General features: G+C 38.0%; 1 protein-coding gene across 1 annotated transcript in view; it reads right to left on the bottom strand.

Moving 5' to 3' along the window:
- ryr1b (ryanodine receptor 1b (skeletal)) overlaps positions 1–20,961 on the bottom strand; it is a 126,852-nt gene that overhangs the window by 40,272 nt on the left and 65,619 nt on the right. Inside the window, 21 exon segments of the mRNA XM_089116626.1 lie at positions 1,523–1,585; positions 1,661–1,712; positions 2,939–3,045; positions 3,117–3,213; positions 3,293–3,405; positions 4,262–4,396; positions 4,846–4,905; positions 6,350–6,520; positions 11,436–11,528; positions 13,313–13,400; positions 13,513–13,753; positions 14,503–14,823; positions 14,907–15,037; positions 15,134–15,215; positions 17,138–17,246; positions 17,349–17,475; positions 17,963–18,023; positions 18,430–18,479; positions 19,598–19,719; positions 19,798–19,865; positions 19,948–20,063. Of these exon segments, the coding sequence (XP_088972752.1) occupies positions 1,523–1,585; positions 1,661–1,712; positions 2,939–3,045; positions 3,117–3,213; positions 3,293–3,405; positions 4,262–4,396; positions 4,846–4,905; positions 6,350–6,520; positions 11,436–11,528; positions 13,313–13,400; positions 13,513–13,753; positions 14,503–14,823; positions 14,907–15,037; positions 15,134–15,215; positions 17,138–17,246; positions 17,349–17,475; positions 17,963–18,023; positions 18,430–18,479; positions 19,598–19,719; positions 19,798–19,865; positions 19,948–20,063 (2,407 nt within the window).

The raw sequence follows: 20,961 nt of genomic DNA, 5'->3' as shown, positions 1-20,961 counted from the left end.
TAGTACTTTATACATCTCTGATGGATGGTTACTTTTTTCTTCACTGAGACCAATGCAGTGTTTTTTGGAATTGCCTTTTCCATAATGAGGCTTATTCTTTGGAACAGCCCGAGTACTCATGTTATGGATGATACAGTCCCTTAAAATGCTGTATAGTTCGCTCGCTAGGTTATGGACTGGAGCAACTAAAACTCCCTCAACCTGAATTTTTACGGCGAAGTGAGAAGGTGACACATTTTCTGAATTCAAATCATAACAGGAAGGACAAAAAAGTCAAAAAGTCCTCAGGGTTAGTAGGTCATTAAAGCTGTGAGGTACAAAACATGCAGACGGAATGTAAAACTACAAAACAAATTCAGAGAAGATAGGGTTCTGGAGAGGTGGGATTGGTAATGTATTAGGAGACCAGTTAAGGGTGTTCGTGGAGTGTGTGTATGAGTGTCTCACACACAAACACACACTCCAGATATCATCAACAGCGCCAGTAATACACTACTCTAAGTCGCCAGAGAGAGAACAACAATGCACTTTTGAGGCTTATTTTGCAAATGTTTCACATTATTGGTCTCCAGGCTCGGGGGAAAGTGCTATTCACACCTGTTAGCTTCCTGTTTAATGATCATCGGTCTACAATAGGCTTTATGCCGAGCGTCACGTGACCAAACCGGAAAACAGGTCTCATCGCATCCGCTTGTCATAGAAAGTGTTAACGGCCGTAAGAACTGATCTATGGATCGGTAATCAGCTAACCTACCTAGTTCACTTTGTTAATGCCGTTTTATTCCATTTAAATATCTAAACGTTGCTGTGAAGAAGAAAAAATGAAGAGTTCAGATGCAAAAGCCTCTAAATGCCATTTGAAATTTTCTTCTTAAATATACAAGTTTGATAAAAATCATCATTAAAGTTCAGTAATTTCACTTAAATAACAATTAATAGGTAATCATCATCGCCATTTAAGTGAAGTCACTGAACTTAAATATACAAGCTTGATAAAAATGATCATTCTAGAAGAAAATTTCAAATGGCACTTAGAGGCTTTTGCATCTGAACTCTTCAAATATAAAACGTTTAAATATCAATCTGCACATGTGAGGGACATTGGTTATGCTAATCTTTGCTCGCTCCTTTTAAGTTGTCTTGAGTAAAACCGCAAAAAAAAATGTCATGAAGCACATACAAAAGACCTGGACCGGAAGCGATGAGACCTGTTTAACAGAATGCGGAAGTAAGTTGTGCATAAAGCCTATTGGTCAAAACTGATGTCTTGTGTGCACCCATCTCTCTGCACTCATGCAATAAACACGAACATCAACTGTTAAAGAGACAAAGACTCAGATCCAGCAAAGGAGTGCACAGATCAGTTAACAACAGGTATAGAAAGAGAGAGAGTGTGCGGGGTGCAGTGGTTCTGGACGTGTTCACTCAGTGCGTGACAGGAGCTGTAGCTGTAGCTGTTGGCTCCGGCTGACTCCCATGGCCCCAGCCCCAGGCCCCCCCATACCATCTCTGCCTGTCGCACCTCAAAGGCTGGCTCCTCGCCCCCCTCCTCTCCCCCTTCGTCCTCCTCACCAATGTGGCAGCTCTGCAGGGAGAGATATGTGAGGTTAGCTTGCACTCTATGAAAGCCTACAAACAAAACGAAACGTTTACCGCTTACTTTTGCCATGATATCAGCATATGACATGTATAGATGATCCACTTCAAGTTTTCTGCAGTAGGGAGGAAACAAATGTGACGATTTTATTGCAATGAAGAACACAGAAAATAAAACTACTGTCCCCTGTCCTCTGAATTGATGCAGCAACAATGAGATTTTTGTACAATAATCAGAGTAAGGACTTAGGGAGAGATTTACTAACAGCTTGTGTCAGCGCAAACCCTCTTTTGGCGTAATAAAACTACTGTCGGGATTTACTAAAGACAGAGTGAAAAATCTGCGCTGAAAAGGTGTGGACAGGGTTATTTTTGCGGCTGAACTTATTCCACCTCTGAGCACATTTTGAGTCACTATATTTTATTGAGAGGAGTACCTAAGTTAAAGGAGTAGTTCACTTTTGAAAAAAACTTTTGCTGATAATTTACACACCCCCATGTCATCCAAGATGCCCACTGCATTCGTTCTTCATTTGAGTTTTTGATGAAAACATTCCAGGATTTTCTCCATATAATGGACTTCAATGGGGTCCAAACGGTTCAAGGTCCAAATGAGAGTTTCAGTGCAGCTTCAAAGGGCTTTAAACGACACCAGACGATCAAAACAAATCAAGCGAAACGATCGGTCATTTAAAAAATAAATGAAAAAGTTAAAAGTTTTATAAGCACAAATGCTCACCTTGCTCTGTTCTGTGACGCACGTTCGTGACTCTCCGGTTCATCAAAATGAACTAATCTTTTTCCGAGTCATTTGGTTCATTCAACGAACAAAACGAACGAATTGACTCATTTCGATGAACAGGAGAGTCACGAACGTGCGTCACAGAACAGAGCAAGGCGAGCATTTGAGCTTGTAAAACTTAAACTTTGTTATTTATTTATTAAATGAGCGACCGCTTCGCTAGATAAGACCCTTATTCATCGTCTGGAATCGTTTAAAGCCCTTTGAAGCTGCACTGAAACTCTCATTTGGACCTTGAACCGTTTGGTTCCCAATGAAGTCCATTATATGGAGAAAAATCCTTAATTTCTTTTCGACTGAAGAAAGAAAGACATGGACATCTTGGCTGACATGGGGGTGAGTAAAATATCAGCAGAGGTTTTTTTTCAAAAGTGAACTACTCCTTTAATAACTGAAGCTGTAATTCATTTATTTATTCTTGTTTATTTCTGCAAAGCTGCCTTGGAACGATCTGTGTTGTATATCTATATGAATGTGAGCTGACTTGACAAGAAACACTGTGTCAAGACATCCCGTTCACCAAACGACGGAGAGACTTACGCTTTCTCGGTGAGAGCGGTGCGGCTGAAGTGGAGGATGAGCTGATGAAGGGGGTCTGGCTTTGATTCGGTTTCTTCCTCTTCTTCCTCTTCCTGCTCCAGTGCTTTCTGCACAAACCAACGCTATGAACAAACTGCACTCAACAGGATCTAAACAGGGCGCAGATATACCAACTTACGGATAAGTCATCTATCATCTTGTCTTCAAACGAGTAGCCTTCATTTTCAATCCAGTTGCGCTTGTAACCGTCAAGGAACAAGTTGGACGCCCGGTGCCTGAAAGGAAAATCACAAATCTATGCAGCCAAATTTACTCCTGGACATCATTAAAGTAAGGTTATGTATGTCTTCATACTTGGGGAGGTTGTACAGCGGTGTCATTCTGAAGCAGGCCACCACTGCCTTGCGACGCTGTTTGGACAGAAGCTTGTGCCAAACTGTCTTCTTGCACTTGAATGCATGTTCAATCTGATGGAAGATAAAGAGGATGAACAAATGGCTTAAAGGAGTAGTTCACTTTTAAAAACTTTTGCTGATAATTTAGTCGAAAACAAATGAAGGTTTTTGATGAAAACATTCCAGGATTTTTCTCCATATAATGGACTTCAATGGGAACCAAACGGTTCAAGGTCAGAATGAGAGTTTCAGTGCAGCTTCAAAGGGCTTTAAACGATTCCAGACGATAAATAAGGGTCTTATCTAGCGAAATGATCGGTCATTTCAAAAATAAATACAAATGTTTAAGGTTTATAAGCTCAAATGCTCGCTTTGCTCTGTTCTGTGATGCGCGTTTTCGTGACTTTCCTGTTTGAACTCGTTCATCAAAATGAACAAATCTTTTTTTGAGTCATTCGGTGCTTTTCATTTGTTTAAGGAACCAAAAGAATCGAAAAAAGATTAGTTCATTTTGATGAACAGGAGAGTTATGATCGCGCATCATAGAACAGAGCAAGGCAAGCATTTGTGCTTATAAAACTAACAGTTTTTTTATTTATTTTATAAATGAGCGATCGTTTCGCTAGATAAGACCCTTATTCATCGTCTGGTGTCGTTTAAAGAACTTTGAAGCTGCACTGAAACTCTCATTTGGACCTTGAACCGTTTGGTTCCCATTGAAGTCCATTATATGGAGAAAAATCCTGGAATGTTTTCATCAAAAACCTTAATTTCTTTTCGACTGAAGAAAGAAAGACATGGACATCTTGGATGACATGGGGGTGAGTAAATTATCAGAATTTTTTTTTTTTTTTTTAAAGTGAACTACTCCTTTAATGCTAAGTAAAAATAGTGTGTAACTGTATGTTTATGTGCAAACAGGCCTCACCAGCTCAATGTAGTAGAGAACAGCCGAAACTTCCTGAACTCTCTTCACAACCTTCTCCGGTGCATCAGCGTCTTCAGCTTGACCCGAGGTCTCTTTATACAGAGCCATCTGCCAGCGCATGGACGGGTCGTCAACCTACAGAGATGTATACATGCAGACACTTATATTATACCAAGACTTTAGACTAGAAGACTTTAGACTTTAGGTGCACTTCCACGCAATATGACGGAATAAATCCCACATTATAATGAAAGAGCCAATCGGCAATCAGTGTTCTAAGACGCACGCTAATGACTGCATGTGTGTATTGGCTGGTCTAGCGTGAAAAATGCTTTTTTTCTCTCATAAACAAAATGTATGAGATCGCTGTTGTCAGATTTCACTGTTCATTTCAAATATTAAATTCAATCGTAAGCTTGGTGAACAGATTTAGCAATTTTATGTTTCCCCATTCAAAGAGATAGGAGCTGTACTTGCATTAATGAAATAGCTGCAGATGATGGCCGCAGAGTGAAATGACTTGCCTGATGGGGATTTTGATTATACTGAAGATGTTTTCATCGCTTGACTGTGTCTGTACTTACCTTGCCCTGTAGATGCAGGTTATTCTGCAGAAACTCCCTCACTTCCTCATCTGTGTCTTTCTGTAACATTCAAATCACCAAAAAGTCAACAAAATTATTATTATTTAATAGTACTTGGTGTAAAGCATTATTGCAATTTCATTACTGTTCCCTTGAAAAGGTAAAGTTATGGATTACTCTTAACTTTTCTGTAATTTAATTACTGTTACATCTGATGCAATTGCATTAAATACTTCATAGACCACAACAATAGTGGATTTAGCGTCTAATTTTATAATGTATGTTTTTAATATAACCTTTAATCACTTTGCTCAGTTCAAGAATGATTTATGCAATTTTATATTGTTTATTTAAAATAATTAAAATAGCAGTTTGATGTTTATCCTTATAAAACTTTTGCTGATAATTTACTCACCCCCATGTCATCCAAGATGTCCATGTCTTTCTTTTTTGATGAAAACATTCCAGGATTTTCTCCATATAATGCACTTCATTGGGAACCAAACGGTTCAAGATCCAAAAGACAGTTTCAGTGCAAATTGCAAACTGTTCAAAGGGCTTTAAATGATCCCAGACAATGAATAAGGGTCTTATCAAGTGAAACGATCACTCATTTAAAAAAATAAATAACAAAGTTTAAGTTAATAACTTTTTATAACTTTATAACTCGCCTCGCTCTGTTCTGTGACTCGGTGACTTACAGGTTCGTGACTCTCCTGTTCAAACTCATTTATCAAAATGAACAAATCTTTTTTCGAGTCATTTGGTTCATTCAACGAACGAAATGAACAAATTGACTTGGAAAAAGGTTCATTAATTTTGATGAACGAATTCGAACAGGAGAGTTACACAGAACAGAGCAAGGCGAGCATTTGAGCTTATAAAACGTTTTTTTTTTTTTTTAAATGAGCGATCATTTCGCTTGAGAAGACCCTTATTCATTGTCTGGGATCATTTAAAGCCCTTTGAACAGTTTGCAGTTTGCACTGAAACTGTCTTTTTGACTTTGAACCATTTGGTTCCCAATGAAGTGCATAATATGGACAAAAATCCTGGAATGTTTTCATCAAAAACCTAAATTTCTTTTCGACTGAAGAAAGAAAGACATGGACATCTTGGATGACATGGGGTTGAGTAAATTATCAGAAATTTTTTTTTTTTAAAGTGAACAACTCCTTTAACACAACAGTACAACAGTTTTCAACATAATAATCAAAGTTTCTTGAACAGCAAAACATCATAATTGGGTGATTTCTAAAGGATCATGTGACACTGAAGACTTTGCATCACAGGAATAAATTGCATTTTAAAGTATATTACAATAGAAAAATGTAAATATATTTTACCATGTTTTTGATTGAATAAATGCGGCCTTGGTGCGCAGAAGAGACTTATTTCGAAACCATCACAAAAACGAACCGCCCCCAAACTTTTATAGAATAAAAGATGGTGGTAAATCAACCATCCTAATCATTCTATCTGGCTTTAACATATGGCTAAGTACCAGAGAGTAGCGGATCTTGGCCAGATTGATGAGCTCTTGGTCTGCAGGCGAGCACATGTTGAGGCCGATGGGGAGCAGTTTCTTCAGTGCCGCTACGATCAGCGAGGTCTGAACGGAATAACGGTCCCCGCGACGCTTCTTCTTGGTCCGCTCAACATCTGAGCCTCCACCCTAGAAAAATCCTGCAGAGTTAGACTGGCACAACGATGCTCTTACCTAGAAACTGTTTTGGGAAATGAAAATGGGTTTGTTTCAAAAAAGACTAAAAAGTCTTTCTAAGTGAATAATGTGAATATAGAAACAATTCTCTGTAAACATCTCCCTTCTGTAAGTGTCTTGTTTTCTGAATAGATTATAATTAGCTATAGCTTTTACATTGTTAATTGGGGAAATTTACCAAACTAGCATAGAGGGAATATAACAATCATGATTCAAGGGCATGTTATACTCTATCAGTCAGTTTATTAGGAAATGTTAGTGCTAAACATACAGCAGTCTTGTTGTTAGTAGTGTAAGTTTGCCCACCCTCCAGCACAGCACACTTAAAAACATCACTAGGCTTTGGGGCCACTTCATCCCTCACACACACTCTCTGAATCTGTGCCTGTAAGACGCCATTAATGACTGTTGCCTTCTACAACACGAGCTCCCTCTGGCCTTTCAGTGCGAGATGAGACGAAAGGCAAGACTAAGAGATACGGCGAGACAAGAGACGAGATGAGAAAAAAAATTAAATTCAATTTTAAAGGTGCAGTATGTAATATTGAAAGCTAGTGGTTGAACTGGGTACTGCAGTTCTAATTGTAATAGGATATTATACTATTTATTATTTGATTATAGTATTGTTAGTGTCATTTTATAGATTAATCATTATTATTACCATTTTGAAACTAAAAGATTAAACAAAATATGAAGAAAGGTTGTAATAGGAATATTATACTTTAAAGTTAAAAATAAGTATTCAAGAAAAAATAATAATAATATTAACAATCATTTTATTTTTTATTTTATTACAGTACTAATATTTGTGTTTTTTCTTCATTTTCACACTTTAAACCACTTCAAAAGTTTAAAATTAGGGTGAATATAAACGCTTATTAAAAAATCCGGTGAAGTGTTTGCCACGTGTTTCAAAAAAATGTTATAGTAAGTAATGCAAACTTGTTTATTTAATGTTTAATAACTAGCAGCCTTTATGGAAGCTTGTTTCCGCCACTGAATAAAAAAAAAAGAAAAAAATTGCGACTTTTTATCACACAATTGCGTGTTATAAAGTCAGAATTGTGAGATATAAAGTCAGAATTGCGAGATATAAAGTCAGAATTGCGAGATATAAAGTCAGAATTGCGAGATTAGGGTGAATTGCGAGATATAAAGTCAGAATTGCGAGATATAAAGTCAGAATTGCGAGATATAAAGTCAGAATTGCGTGATATAAAGTCAGAATTGCGAGATATAAAGTCAGAATTGCGAGATATAAAGTCAGAATTGCGTGATATAAAGTCAGAATTGCGAGATATAAAGTCAGAATTGCGAGATATAAAGTCAGAATTGCGAGATATAAAGTCAGAATTGCGAGATATAAAGTCAGAATTGCGTGATATAAAGTCAGAATTGCGAGATATAAAGTCAGAATTGCGAGATATAAAGTCAGAATTGCGTGATATAAAGTCAGAATTGCGAGATATAAAGTCAGAATTGCGAGATATAAAGTCAGAATTGCGAGATATAAAGTCAGAATTGCGTGATATAAAGTCAGAATTGTGAGATATAAAGTCAGAATTGCGAGATATAAAGTCAGAATTGCGAGATATAAAGTCAGAATTGCGAGATATAAAGTCAGAATTGCGAGATATAAAGTCAGAATTGCGAGATATAAAGTCAGAATTGCGAGATATAAAGTCAGAATTGCGAGATATAAAGTCAGAATTGCGAGATATAAAGTCAGAATTGCGAGATATAAAGTCAGAATTGCGAGATATAAAGTCAGAATTGCGTGATATAAAGTCAGAATTGCGAGATATAAAGTCAGAATTGCGAGATATAAAGTCAGAATTGTGAGATATAAAGTCAGAATTGTGAGATATAAAGTCAGAATTGTGAGATATAAAGTCAGAATTGTGTGATATAAAGTCAAAATTGCGAGATATAAAGTCAGAATTGCGTGATATAAAGTCAGAATTGTGTGATATAAAGTCAGAATTGCGAGATATAAAGTCAGAATTGCGAGATATAAAGTCAGAATTGCGAGATATAAAGTCAGAATTGCGTGATATAAAGTCAGAATTGCGAGATATAAAGTCAGAATTGTGAGATATAAAGTCAGAATTGCGTGATATAAAGTCAGAATTGTGAGATATAAAGTCAGAATTGTGTGATATAAAGTCAAAATTGCGAGATATAAAGTCAGAATTGCGTGATATAAAGTCAGAATTGTGAGATATAAAGTCAGAATTGCGAGATATAAAGTCAGAATTGTGAGATATAAAGTCAGAATTGCGTGATATAAAGTCAGAATTGTGAGATATAAAGTCAGAATTGCGAGATATAAAGTCAGAATTGCGTGATATAAAGTCAGAATTGTGAGATATAAAGTCAGAATTGCGAGATATAAAGTCAGAATTGCGAGATATAAAGTCAGAATTGCGTGATATAAAGTCAGAATTGCGAGATATAAAGTCAGAATTGCGAGATATAAAGTCAGAATTGCGAGATATAAAGTCAGAATTGCGAGATATAAAGTCAGAATTGCGAGATATAAAGTCAGAATTGCGAGATATAAAGTCAGAATTGTGAGATATAAAGTCAGAATTGCGAGATATAAAGTCAGAATTGCGAGATATAAAGTCAGAATTGCGTGATATAAAGTCAGAATTGCGAGATATAAAGTCAGAATTGTGAGATATAAAGTCAGAATTGCGTGATATAAAGTCAGAATTGTGAGATATAAAGTCAGAATTGTGTGATATAAAGTCAAAATTGCGAGATATAAAGTCAGAATTGCGTGATATAAAGTCAGAATTGTGAGATATAAAGTCAGAATTGTGAGATATAAAGTCAGAATTGTGAGATATAAAGTCAGAATTGCGTGATATAAAGTCAGAATTGTGAGATATAAAGTCAGAATTGCGAGATATAAAGTCAGAATTGCGTGATATAAAGTCAGAATTGTGAGATATAAAGTCAGAATTGCGAGATATAAAGTCAGAATTGCGAGATATAAAGTCAGAATTGCGTGATATAAAGTCAGAATTGCGAGATATAAAGTCAGAATTGCGAGATATAAAGTCAGAATTGCGAGATATAAAGTCAGAATTGCGTGATATAAAGTCAGAATTGCGAGATATAAAGTCAGAATTGCGAGATATAAAGTCAGAATTGCGAGATATAAAGTCAGAATTGTGAGATATAAAGTCAGAATTGCGAGATATAAAGTCGCAATTGCGTGTTATAAAGTCAGAATTGCGAGATATAAAGTCAGAATTGCGAGATATAAAGTCAAAATTGCGAGATAAAGTCAGAATTGCATGATATAAAGTCAGAATTGCGAGATATAGTCGCAATTCTGAGAAAAAAGACAGAAGTGTGACTTTTTATCCCACAATTCTGACTTTTTATATGGTTTGTAAGTTTATATGTCGAAATTCTGACATCTTTTCTCAGAATTGTGAGATATAAACTCGCAATTGCGAGTTATCAGGCTTATTCTTCAGAATAGTTTAAATCTCACAATTCTGACTTTATATCATGCAATTGCAACTTTATATCACACAATTCTGACTTTATATCTCGTAATTCTGACTTTACATCTCGCAATCCTGAGAAATAAAGTCAGAATTGCGAGATAAAAAGTCGCAATTACTTTTTTTATCTTTCATTCTGTGGCGGAAACAAGCTTGCATAATCCTTTGTGATTGATAATCGCACAAATCCACATGGCGATTTCGATTGTAGTCTTATTAATCATCAGGCCCTAGATGAGACAATCCAAGAGAAGAAATCAAGGAAATGAGAGAGATATGAGGGCACAAGATATCAGTAGAGATAATGAGTGTGTTAGGCAAAGGGAACCCATGGGGAGGAGATAACAGATGCTGCTACAGTAATGGCCGCCTCACAGCACAGAGGAGGAGGTGCAATAACATCCTTGAGCTAGCTAACACCTAACAGAGACAAACTTTTAAGGGAAGTGAGCAAGTGAGTCGGGTTTGGGGAACATGTCGACAGAATGGACACACTAATCAAATGAAAGTACAGAGAGTACTGGATACATTGAATTAAACAAAGGGAGGGAAATATTAGATGAGAGATGTAATGAGAACTGTTCCCTGATAGGAAAAGCCAAGTTCCCTCTCTACATTACCAATGTTCTCATACATTTCCTTGAGATTGGTGAAGATTAAGTGTATTTTTGCTCCTAGTGAGGGAACATCACCACCAGAGCTTGTGGAGGGGAAAAGATCAAACATGGAAATCAGAAGAGAAAGAAAGGAAACCAGACAAGTCTGCAAGAACTTGCAGCAGTCAAAAACCATCAGAGGCACATCAATCAAAATCACTGTCAGGACAATGGGACTCAGATCCAGCGGGAGTTAAAGATCCAGCTGAAGAGAGTGCCATGTTCCTGAGACTAAACTCTATGGCTGAGGGCAAACACACCTCACACACACTGGCAGTGAATGAGGGTTTGGACTTCTGGTTGGTTTGTGTGTGTGAGTGTTTGCCAGTGTGTGTGGGAGATCGCCATGCGATCAGCACAGCTCTTTTTTTTCGTGCAGAAACATGGTCTGACCTCTCCGTCTCCGGCCTACAGACCCCGAATCCACACCGAGACAGGACACAAAGAGAGACAGCACTGTTAAAACTTACACCCTCACAGACAGGATCTACTGTATAAACCCACTGTGAGAGCAAAAACAGTGTCCGTCCTCAACAGGACACGAGGTCATCGGTCGTCTGAAGAACAACTTTCAATTCATTTTAAACAAAATCAATCATTAAAAGACTATTTGATATGATGGAGATGGTAAATAAAAGAGGACATCTTTTACTTTTAGACTCAAATGTTAGTGGCAGTAAGACTCACCTTGCTCATCTTGCTTTTGCTGTCAGCAGTGAGGAAGGACATGTTGTTGATCTCATTCATCACAACAAAGTTCTGTTCCTCACGCTTGAAATTCTGCAGAGTAAAATTAAATAGTCATTAAGAGAGAATTATGTTGAATATCAAAAGAAAAAGAGACAAGAGGCGGAAGGAGATCAGAGACGTGAGAAGAGAAGATATATTGAAGGAGACAACATGAAAGGAGGCTAAGGTTATGTTTTACATGACTGAAAATGGTAAGGATTTCCTTCGCGTTTTTGAAAAGTTTCGTGTACAACGTTGTCAAAACTATCCCCATTCACGCGGATCCACAAAAAAGACTAAAAGTGCTGTTATGCTGCCAGGCCAGTAGATGGCGATGTTACTTAAAGAAACAAGACATGCCTGCACACATACACAAATCTTCTACAGAGCGGTGAATACAAACAATGCTGAACACACAATACGCATCGGCATTTTCGTCTTTACACGGAGACGATAACAGTATCGTTTTCAAAGAAACTAGCGTTTGTGCGTTTTTAAACGACCAAAACGCATAAAAAGTATATCGCCCCCCAAAGTAGGGATGCACAGATATAAAAATTTTGGCCGATACAGATAACCGATAATTATTTGAAATCCGATAACCGATATATATTGATATATAACCATCATGGCCATCTGAAGTGTCTCATAATAATCCATTGTTTATCAGCTTTAATATATGGACCAAATTTTCAGCGGTGAATACAAACAATGTTGGACACACAATACGCATGTGACTGACATCCCCATTTTCACAAATTCTAGGTTTTGTAGTTTACACAGAGACGATAACAGTATAGTTTTTCAAACGGCCAAAACGCACACTAGCACCTCATTGCAGTACACAAGATCCAGATCCAGGGGGCGGAGTCGGATCTAGATCTGAGGGGTGGAGTTGGGTGGGTTTAGGGATCAGGGGGTGGAGATGGGTAGGATTAGGGGTGGAGTTAGGGATCAGGGGGTGGAGCAGGGTAGGATTAGGGGTGGAGTTAGGGATCAGGGGGTGGAGCAGGGTAGGATTAGGGGTGGAGTTAGGGATCAGGGGGTGGAGCAGGGTAGGATTAGGGGTGGAGTTAGGGATCAGGGGGTGGAGCAGGGTAGGATTAGGGGTGGAGTTAGGGATCAGGGGGTGGAGCTAGGGATCAGGGGGTGGAGCTGGGTAGGTTTAGGGGTGGGATTAGGGATCAGCGGGTGGAGCTGGGTAGGATTAGGAGTGGGTTTAGGGATCAGGGGGTGGAGCTGGGTAGGATTAGGGGTGGGTTTAGGGATCAGGGGGTGGAGAAGGGTAGGTTTAGGCATATGTAAGGTGGGAGGAGTTGGATCTGGATCCGACTCCTCCCTGTGGATTTCATGTTCTGCAGTGAGGACCATCTCAAAACGCATAAAAAAGTTTATCGCGTTAATGCCCCCAAAGTAGTGATGGGCCGATACAGATAACCGATAATTCTTTATATTTGAAAGCCGATAACCGATATATCAGCCGATAAATCTAAATCAAAAAATTGCATGATGTTCCTATCAAACCGATAAAAATAAGCCCCAACCCTGATCAAACACATCTACCTTACTGATCCCGAAGACCTTGATTAGTTTGCTCAGGTGTGTTTGATCAGGGTTGGACAAAAATTCGCTTTGGCGGCCACCAAAAAGCAAACAAACTGATCGTTTTAGAAGATTAACAACCCGAAACTAAAAAACAGACCTTATTTACCCAAACTGCAGCCACACCAGGCGTGTAAAAGAGACAAGTGTCTATTTAGGATTTGGCTATAATTTGAAGTTTTACGGTAATAAGATATGATTAACTTCTTTTGATTATAAGGAAACAGACATACGTGAGATTTGGACCAGAAAATGAAGACTTCTCCAACCATCCTGAAGAGGTCCTCCGCATCAGGGTCAGGACAGGTCAACCACCTCGCCCTTTAAATGACACAAAGAACCAAATCAGAGAAGACAATCTTACTCCTTCAAAGGCTTCAAAGGTACATCTGTTGGAGATCTAATAGAAATAAAGGATGCGGATGAGCGGTACCTGTTGTTGTCCACGTATCGGATGAGTAGCGGGTAAAGAGCATACAGATCCCTGCAGAGCACAGCGAACTCGTCACGAATGGTTCCCTCTTCGCTGTCCACCTCCGTCTTTCCCTCCATGCGCAGCTGCTCCTCCTCGGCCACCACCTTCCCACAGCGTTTCTTCAGCTTCTCCATGGTGGGGATGAAGTGGGACTTGAGCATCTCCGGCTTCGCTCTGCTCACGATGGGCTGGGCAAACACTGTGGAGGAACAGCTGTTTACATCTCGTTTGAAAAAGCGTATTGGTGGATCCATGGGCGCCAGTTTTGGTCTGAAATGTGTGCTGAAATGAATGCTCTGCTAGTTAACGATGTTATACAACGACGAGATGTTGGCTTCACTTTATTTGGATGGTCCCTTTAACACATTCAGTTGACTGTAAGTGACGTTGCACCTATATCTCGATTGTTAGTAGAGTAGTAGAGTTAACTAATACAAACCTATGGGATTTCATGCCCATAAGACCCATATGTTTCAACAGGAATATACAGATAAATATAAAGGTTCAAATCAAACATATTAAAAGGTACAACTGAAAAATACAGCACATTAAAATCAAAAAGTCAAACAAATTAAAATGAATATCAGACAGCCGATAGATTAGATCGATATATATATACATTAAGGTCATATCTGACTTGAAAAAGTTCACTTCAAGGATTAAATTGTGGCTAAAGGCAAACCAAAACTGTAACCATTTTTAACAATTGTTACTTTTCTGGTTGTGTGTGTGTGTGTGTGTGTGTGTTTGAAGAAATGGGATTGTTTTATATTTGTATGTATTTTTTTTTTTTATAATGTATTTAGAAATGCCCAACCAGGGACAGGAGTTGTAAATTAGCATTAGCTATAAACTCTATATGCTGCGCATCAGTTACAGGCTCTGTTTGACTGTATGGTCCCTGTTAAATAAATAAATAGAATTACATTTATTGCATTTCTTTCTCACCTGCCAATCTCTTCATCCAGGAAGCTTCATCAATGCCCAGGTTGTTGACGACGATCTTCATGATGCTACCCAGGAGCTGATTGAGTTGTTCGGAGGTGACGTCAGTGCACAGATTGCCTTCCTGCTCGGGGAAGTTCTCCAGGCCTCGTTCCCACCAGCGGGGAAGATAGTTGCACAGCATGGGCAGGGTGATCTCGATCACGTGGGGCATCTCTGTGTAACGGGCCCCGGACTCTGCCAGATCCCCGATCTCTTTCATCAACACGTCCAGTTCAGGGATGTCCAGACACAGTTCCTGCACTTGACTGGGCAGACCCAGAACTAAAATACGGATAAGGGAGTTGAGGAAGCGTTAGTTGATCACAACAACCATTGATGGTGTACGTTCAGAGTGAGCTACTGACTCGTTCTCTCTCGTGGGGTTTTGGTAGTGTACACAGAGTATGCGTTGAACTCGTTGAGGTTGGGCTCCAGGAAGGCGACAGGCATGGCAGCAGCCAGATGAGCCAGACACTCCCCTAGAGCTGGTCTTTGGCTGTGTGGGATCGCACCATAACATTCGTTAACACACGCCATCCTGTAAAACGGTTCATTTAGAGACAAGTGCACATTCGTGACGCTGTTTCCTTACTTCTCAGCATGAGGGGTCTTTACAGTGCCCAGGGAATAGATACTGCACATGATACGATAACAGGATATCTGCAAGTCATCCACTGAGTGATGAAGGAAAACAGACAAAAAATGAGGGGATTTTAAACTTTTGATGCGTTTTGGCCGTCCACTTACATGACAAAAGCTTTTGAAATCAGGTTCAAAGTAATCATTTAGAAAATTATAACATTTTTTGACTTCTTTTGAAAATTATACCGTATTTTGACTTCTACCCACTCCGTTTCGAGCTATAGATGGAATTATTTGTTAAAGTTGATGAAAGTATGATTAATTTAAAAGCTTGTACAGATTAAAGGAGTAGTTCACTTTTGAAAAAACTTTTTCTGATAATTTACTCACCCCCATGTCTTTCTTTCCTCAGTCGAAAAGAAATTCAGGTTTTTGATGAAAACATTCCAGGATTTTTCTCCATATAATGGACTTTAATGGGAACCAGACGGTCCAAGGTCCAGAAGACAGTTAATAACAGTTTCAGATGCAGCTTCAAATGTCTTTAAACGACACCAGACGATGAATAAGGGTCTTGTTTTCATCAAAAACCTTAATTTCTTTTCGACTGAAGAAAGAAAGACATGGACATCTTGGATGACATGGGGATGAGTAAATTATCAGCAAAAGTTTTTTCAAAAGTGAACTACTCCTTTAATTAAAATGCTTCATATTGCCTTGTCATGTGTGATTATATATTGCTCGAAATAAATAAATTAAATAAAAATCATCTCCATATAAAATTCTAAACCACGAATTTGTGAAAATGTCATGCACATGTGTATTACGTGTTCAGTCTATAGGCGTGTAATGTTTCTTTACAAAGTGACATCACCATCTACTGGCCTGGCAGTGTTTTTAGTCAATTACCCGAATAAATATGGATCATTTTGATACTGTTGTCGTCTGTGAACGTGTATAAACACGAAAGAAACCCTTTTCTGTTTTTAGTACTTTGTTGTCGTATCAACATACCCTCAGATTAGGGTTGAGTTTTATCCGATACCAGTACCTACTCTGTAAAAACGGTTCTGGTGCCTCAACGGTTCTTGAAACAATACTTTAAAAAAAACAAAAAAAAAACGCATAAATATTTTTTAAATTGTGAGTTTATTTTTAAATCTCACAATTAAGACTTTTATAACAGATACAAATACAATATCACAACTATTCGCATATATATTCTTATTTTACACAACTCTTGATTGTTATTTTTGTTATAACGTTATATTTTGTTGAGTTTTCAGAAAAAAATAAATAATATTAATTTACGCAGTTTCCACCTTTTGAATTAATATATATTTTATACTTTTACACTATTAAAATGTCACTATTTTTAGGTTTTACATAAAATAGTAAAACTTACTTATGCTGTTTATCGATATTAGTTTAGTTTAAATTAAAAAAAAAATTTTTAAAAATAGTTTAAGATTAAATCACACTTATTTATGCCATTTTCATAATTGTTATTTGACTTTTTTTAATGTTTTTGCAATACAGTTTTTTGTCATATTAAATGATGCCGGGTATACACTGAACATTTTAGCACCAATTTGAGTTTTAATTCGAAATTACATCGGCGACAAACTACAGCCAATGAGAGAGTTCAGGGGGAGGAGTCATGGACCTGCAACAGAACACCAGCAAGCAACCATTCTCTCCTTTATAATATTTTCTCTTTTTCGCTGAAAAAATCTGCACACAGAAAACTTGGATCACAAGCTTCTTGCATGCATCATTTTAACAAGAATAATTGTCTGTGTCGATTCTGGCGTGTGTTTTGGTAGTGAAACGATTCTTTCGATTGAATTGTCGTGTAAAGTTGCATAAAATATCAACAGACTTTTCAATTTAATTCCTGTCACCATTTAATTATATATTCCCTTCATTAATCTATTTATATTTTAATTAAATGTACTCTGTTATGTAGGTTAAATTTCGTCACGTTAAATGAAAACCTATGAAAATATCTCACAAATGACATCATCTCCAAACTGGTGCTGGGCGATGTGGTCGAACAGAGACGTGAGCACCGGCAGAAGAGCAGTGGTGGTGTAGCTGATGTTCTGAGATACACCTTTCACCTGTTAGAGAGACCGAGGGAGGGGGAGAAAGGGGCTTAATTTAGAAATTTGGACAAAGAACAAAGGAACATCTCAGAGAACAGGAACATATTTACATCTGACCTGGTTTTTGGTAGACACCTTCCCCAATTTGAGGTTCTCAACCATCTTCTCAATATCATCGGCAGCGCTCTCAAAGAAAGAGCGCAGACCAGCCTTCACAATCTCAGGCCCAGATTTCATCACAGTCCTGGAAGAGAAAGAAAGACAAAAGATAAGTATGACTTTTAATACATAAACATTAATTAAAGGGATAGATCAATCCTCAATTACTCACCCTCATGTCATTCCAAACCCATAATTTAAGCTTTTATTCAAATATAAACATTGATCCATGCACTGTAAAACGTAAGCTCAACCGTACTTGCTTGATGAACGAGAATGAACCTCATTGGTTCTAGCAGAAGCTCAAACATGCTGCGTAACATGAGAATATACCTCATTGGTTCTTCTCTGTCAAACAGATTGTGTGTGAATAAAAGCCTAAAGAAATATGTTCATCATATAAAGCGATTGTGCCTCTTCAGACGACTTAAACTGCTTGATTCATATGTTTTTTTAAAAAAAAATATCTTCATTTTTGCTCAAAAGATGAACAAACTCTTATGTGTTTGGAACAACATAAATAGTTGAACCCTTTTAGGACTTTTTGGGAATGATGTGGTCAACAAACATACCTGGCATCCAGCGAGCGGGAAAGAATATGAAGACAGTTGACCACGGCGGCGGCATCAGTGCCTGCACACACAAACATTTAGACCATGACTTAGGCCTTCAACTTTCACCTACAGTTCGCCTGGCTACAACATATGGACTGAGATATATGACACTGATATACAGTAGAATGAAGAGGTTTAATAAAAGCCAAAGCAGATATTCTTCCAAAATACCGAGCCAACACTGCAAACGACGCACAAACTTAAGCAAAGCACTGCAAATCATTAGAGAAACACTCTGAGAAAGAAAGAGAGAAAGAAAGAAAGAAAGACAGAAAGAAAGGATAGAGATAAAACCAACAAGAACTCGTAGCAAATAAATGGAACTATTAGGAACGGATGTACAGATAAAGTGAAAGATTAAAGAAAAAGGGAAAGACAGTGAAAAAAATGAAATGTGCAATCAGGCCATCATGCAGGACTCTTACCAAAGAGGGAAACCCTGTGTCTCACCAGACCAGCCAACTTACAGAAGATACTGAGATAGAAGATACACAGATAGAAAAAGAAGGAAGGAAGAGGGGTGGAGGGTTGGGAAAGAGAGAATGGCATGACAAGGAATAAAATGGTGAGGTTAAGATGAGCAAAATAACGTGATCCATAGAAGATAAACGTAACAAAAGAATGAGGAGACCCGTGGGAAAATACTCCAGGAAGGGGCAGAGAGAAAACCACAGGCAAGAAGAAGAGAGGGTGACAGGTCAAAACTATTAGAACTAACATCATTAAAAAAATGTCATCAAATTTAAATCTTGAAAGGAGTAGTTCACTTTTGAAAAAGACTTTTGCTGATAATTTACTCACCACCATGTCATCCAAGATGTCCATTTCTTTCTTTCTTCAGTCGAAAAGAAATTAAGGTTTTTGATGAAAACATTCCAGGATTTTTCTCCATATAATGGACTTCAACGGTTCAATCATTTATCAAAATGAACAAATCTTTTTCCGAGTCAATTCGTTCGTTGAATGAACCAAATGACTCGGAAAAAGATTCGTTCATTTTTATGAACGAGTTTGAACAGGAGAGCCAACTTGAGAAGACCTTTATTCATCGTCTGGAATCGTTTAAAGCCCTTTCAACAGGTTGTAGTTTGCACTGAAACTGTCTTTTGGTCCTTGAACCGTTGTGGTTCCCACTGAAGTCCATTATATGGAGAAAAATGCTGGAACGTTTTCATCAAAAACCTTAATTTCCTTTCGACTGAAGAAAGAAAGACACGGACATCTTGGATGACATGGGGGTGAGTAAATTATCAGCAAAAGTTTTTTCAAAAGTGAACTACTCCTTTAAGGTACATAAAAGATGACTACCCCCAACATTGCACATTTTTGACGTCTCATATCTGACACATCCATCTGAGGTCTTGGAGCAAAATATTGATCATAATGTACTTTAAATAACATCAAACAATAGCAGAAAGACAGCAGTTCTCCTGTTGTTCATTAATACCAGTGATGTTGTACAATGAGGAAGTTGCAGGAAACAGTGTCCCAATATGAGTGAGCCACTACTGTCCTTACCAGTGTACACGATACACCGATTCATGATCTCTGATTGAGTACCACAGAAATATAAAGATCTGTAGCATTAGTTACCTAGCAATCATCTCCTTCTCCTTGTTGGAGGCATGACCACCACTGCCCAGGACTTTAGCAGGAGTGGACAGGAAATACAGACAGTGATTCTTAAAGTACTGGTTTACCAATGGAAGCAGAATCTACATGAAGAGAAAGAGGAGAGTGTGAGAGGCTGTTTTATTTAGCATGCACTCATTTGCGGGTCAAAGGTGTCTCACCTTGGCAAAGAATTTAATCTCCTGTTCGTGAGGAGATTTCTCAACTCTTCCACTGCTCACAACGGCCTCTGGAGAAACATTCATCAAAAACACCTTCATCAGGAGCAAACTAACACCTAGACTTTTTAGATGGAAGAAATGAATGTATACCGAGATGAGCAATAAACTCCTGCGCAATCTCCATCCACTTCAACAGCTTCTGCAGGAACCCGTAAGCAAACCGCTTCTCAATGGAGGAAATCTCCTGCTCCATGTCCTTCAAACCCCTAAAGAAGAAAAACGGCAAATACATAGTATTTGTTCCGCCTCATAACATCTGTAAGAGACAATTCAACATGCCATGAAATGTAAAAGAGAAGAACAAAACATTTATCTGACAAAATTATTTGGCAAACTACATTCATTTGAAAAACAAAAAGCTTACAGGAAAAAGCTTACACTGACTACATCATAACTGTTAGTGCTCTCTTTTATGGCCAAATCATTTGTTTGTATGATAGCCTGGGCAAAAATAATGTCCACACCACACAATTTGGCATCTCTCATCGTGTTATGACAAATAAAACAATTGAAATCCAAACAAAGCACAACTACTCAATATGTTTGCATATTTGACACATTTTTTCATAATATTTGAATAAAGGGAGAAGACAATTTTCCTAGGCCGGACAGCACATAATTAGTGTTTAGAGGTTTGTATATATTTGTGTGTGAAATAAATTCTTTCGGCATGCTTAAAGGGATAGTTCACTTGGAAATGAATTGTTGGTATGTTTTAGCTTACCTCAAGGGCATCCAAGATGTAGGTGTCTTTGTTTTTCACAGTAGTTTCAATTTTGATATTTTTAGGTCAAACCGTTTGTGTCTATCAGTCATATAATGGAGGTCTATGGTCACCACCTCAAAGAGCATGCAGCATGCAAGTCCAAATTAAACATGATTTAATGACTCTGTGTAAATGTAAGTACACATTGATGGCCTAAGACACGAAACGAGCGGTTTGTGTGAGAAAACAAACAGTATTTATATCGTTTTTCATCACAGCCACGTCCAAGTGATCTGAGGCCGCTGGCGCTTTGTGGAAGTGGTTACATGAGGTAAAAACGATATAAATTCTGTTCGTTTTCTCACACAAACCGCTCGTTTCGTGTCTTAGGCCATCAA

This window comes from Pimephales promelas, chromosome 10 (genome assembly GCF_988280905.1).
Source record: "Pimephales promelas chromosome 10, fPimPro1.hap1.1, whole genome shotgun sequence".
Lineage (NCBI taxonomy): Eukaryota > Metazoa > Chordata > Actinopteri > Cypriniformes > Leuciscidae > Pimephales > Pimephales promelas.
This window is presented reverse-complemented; position numbering and strand designations above follow the sequence as displayed.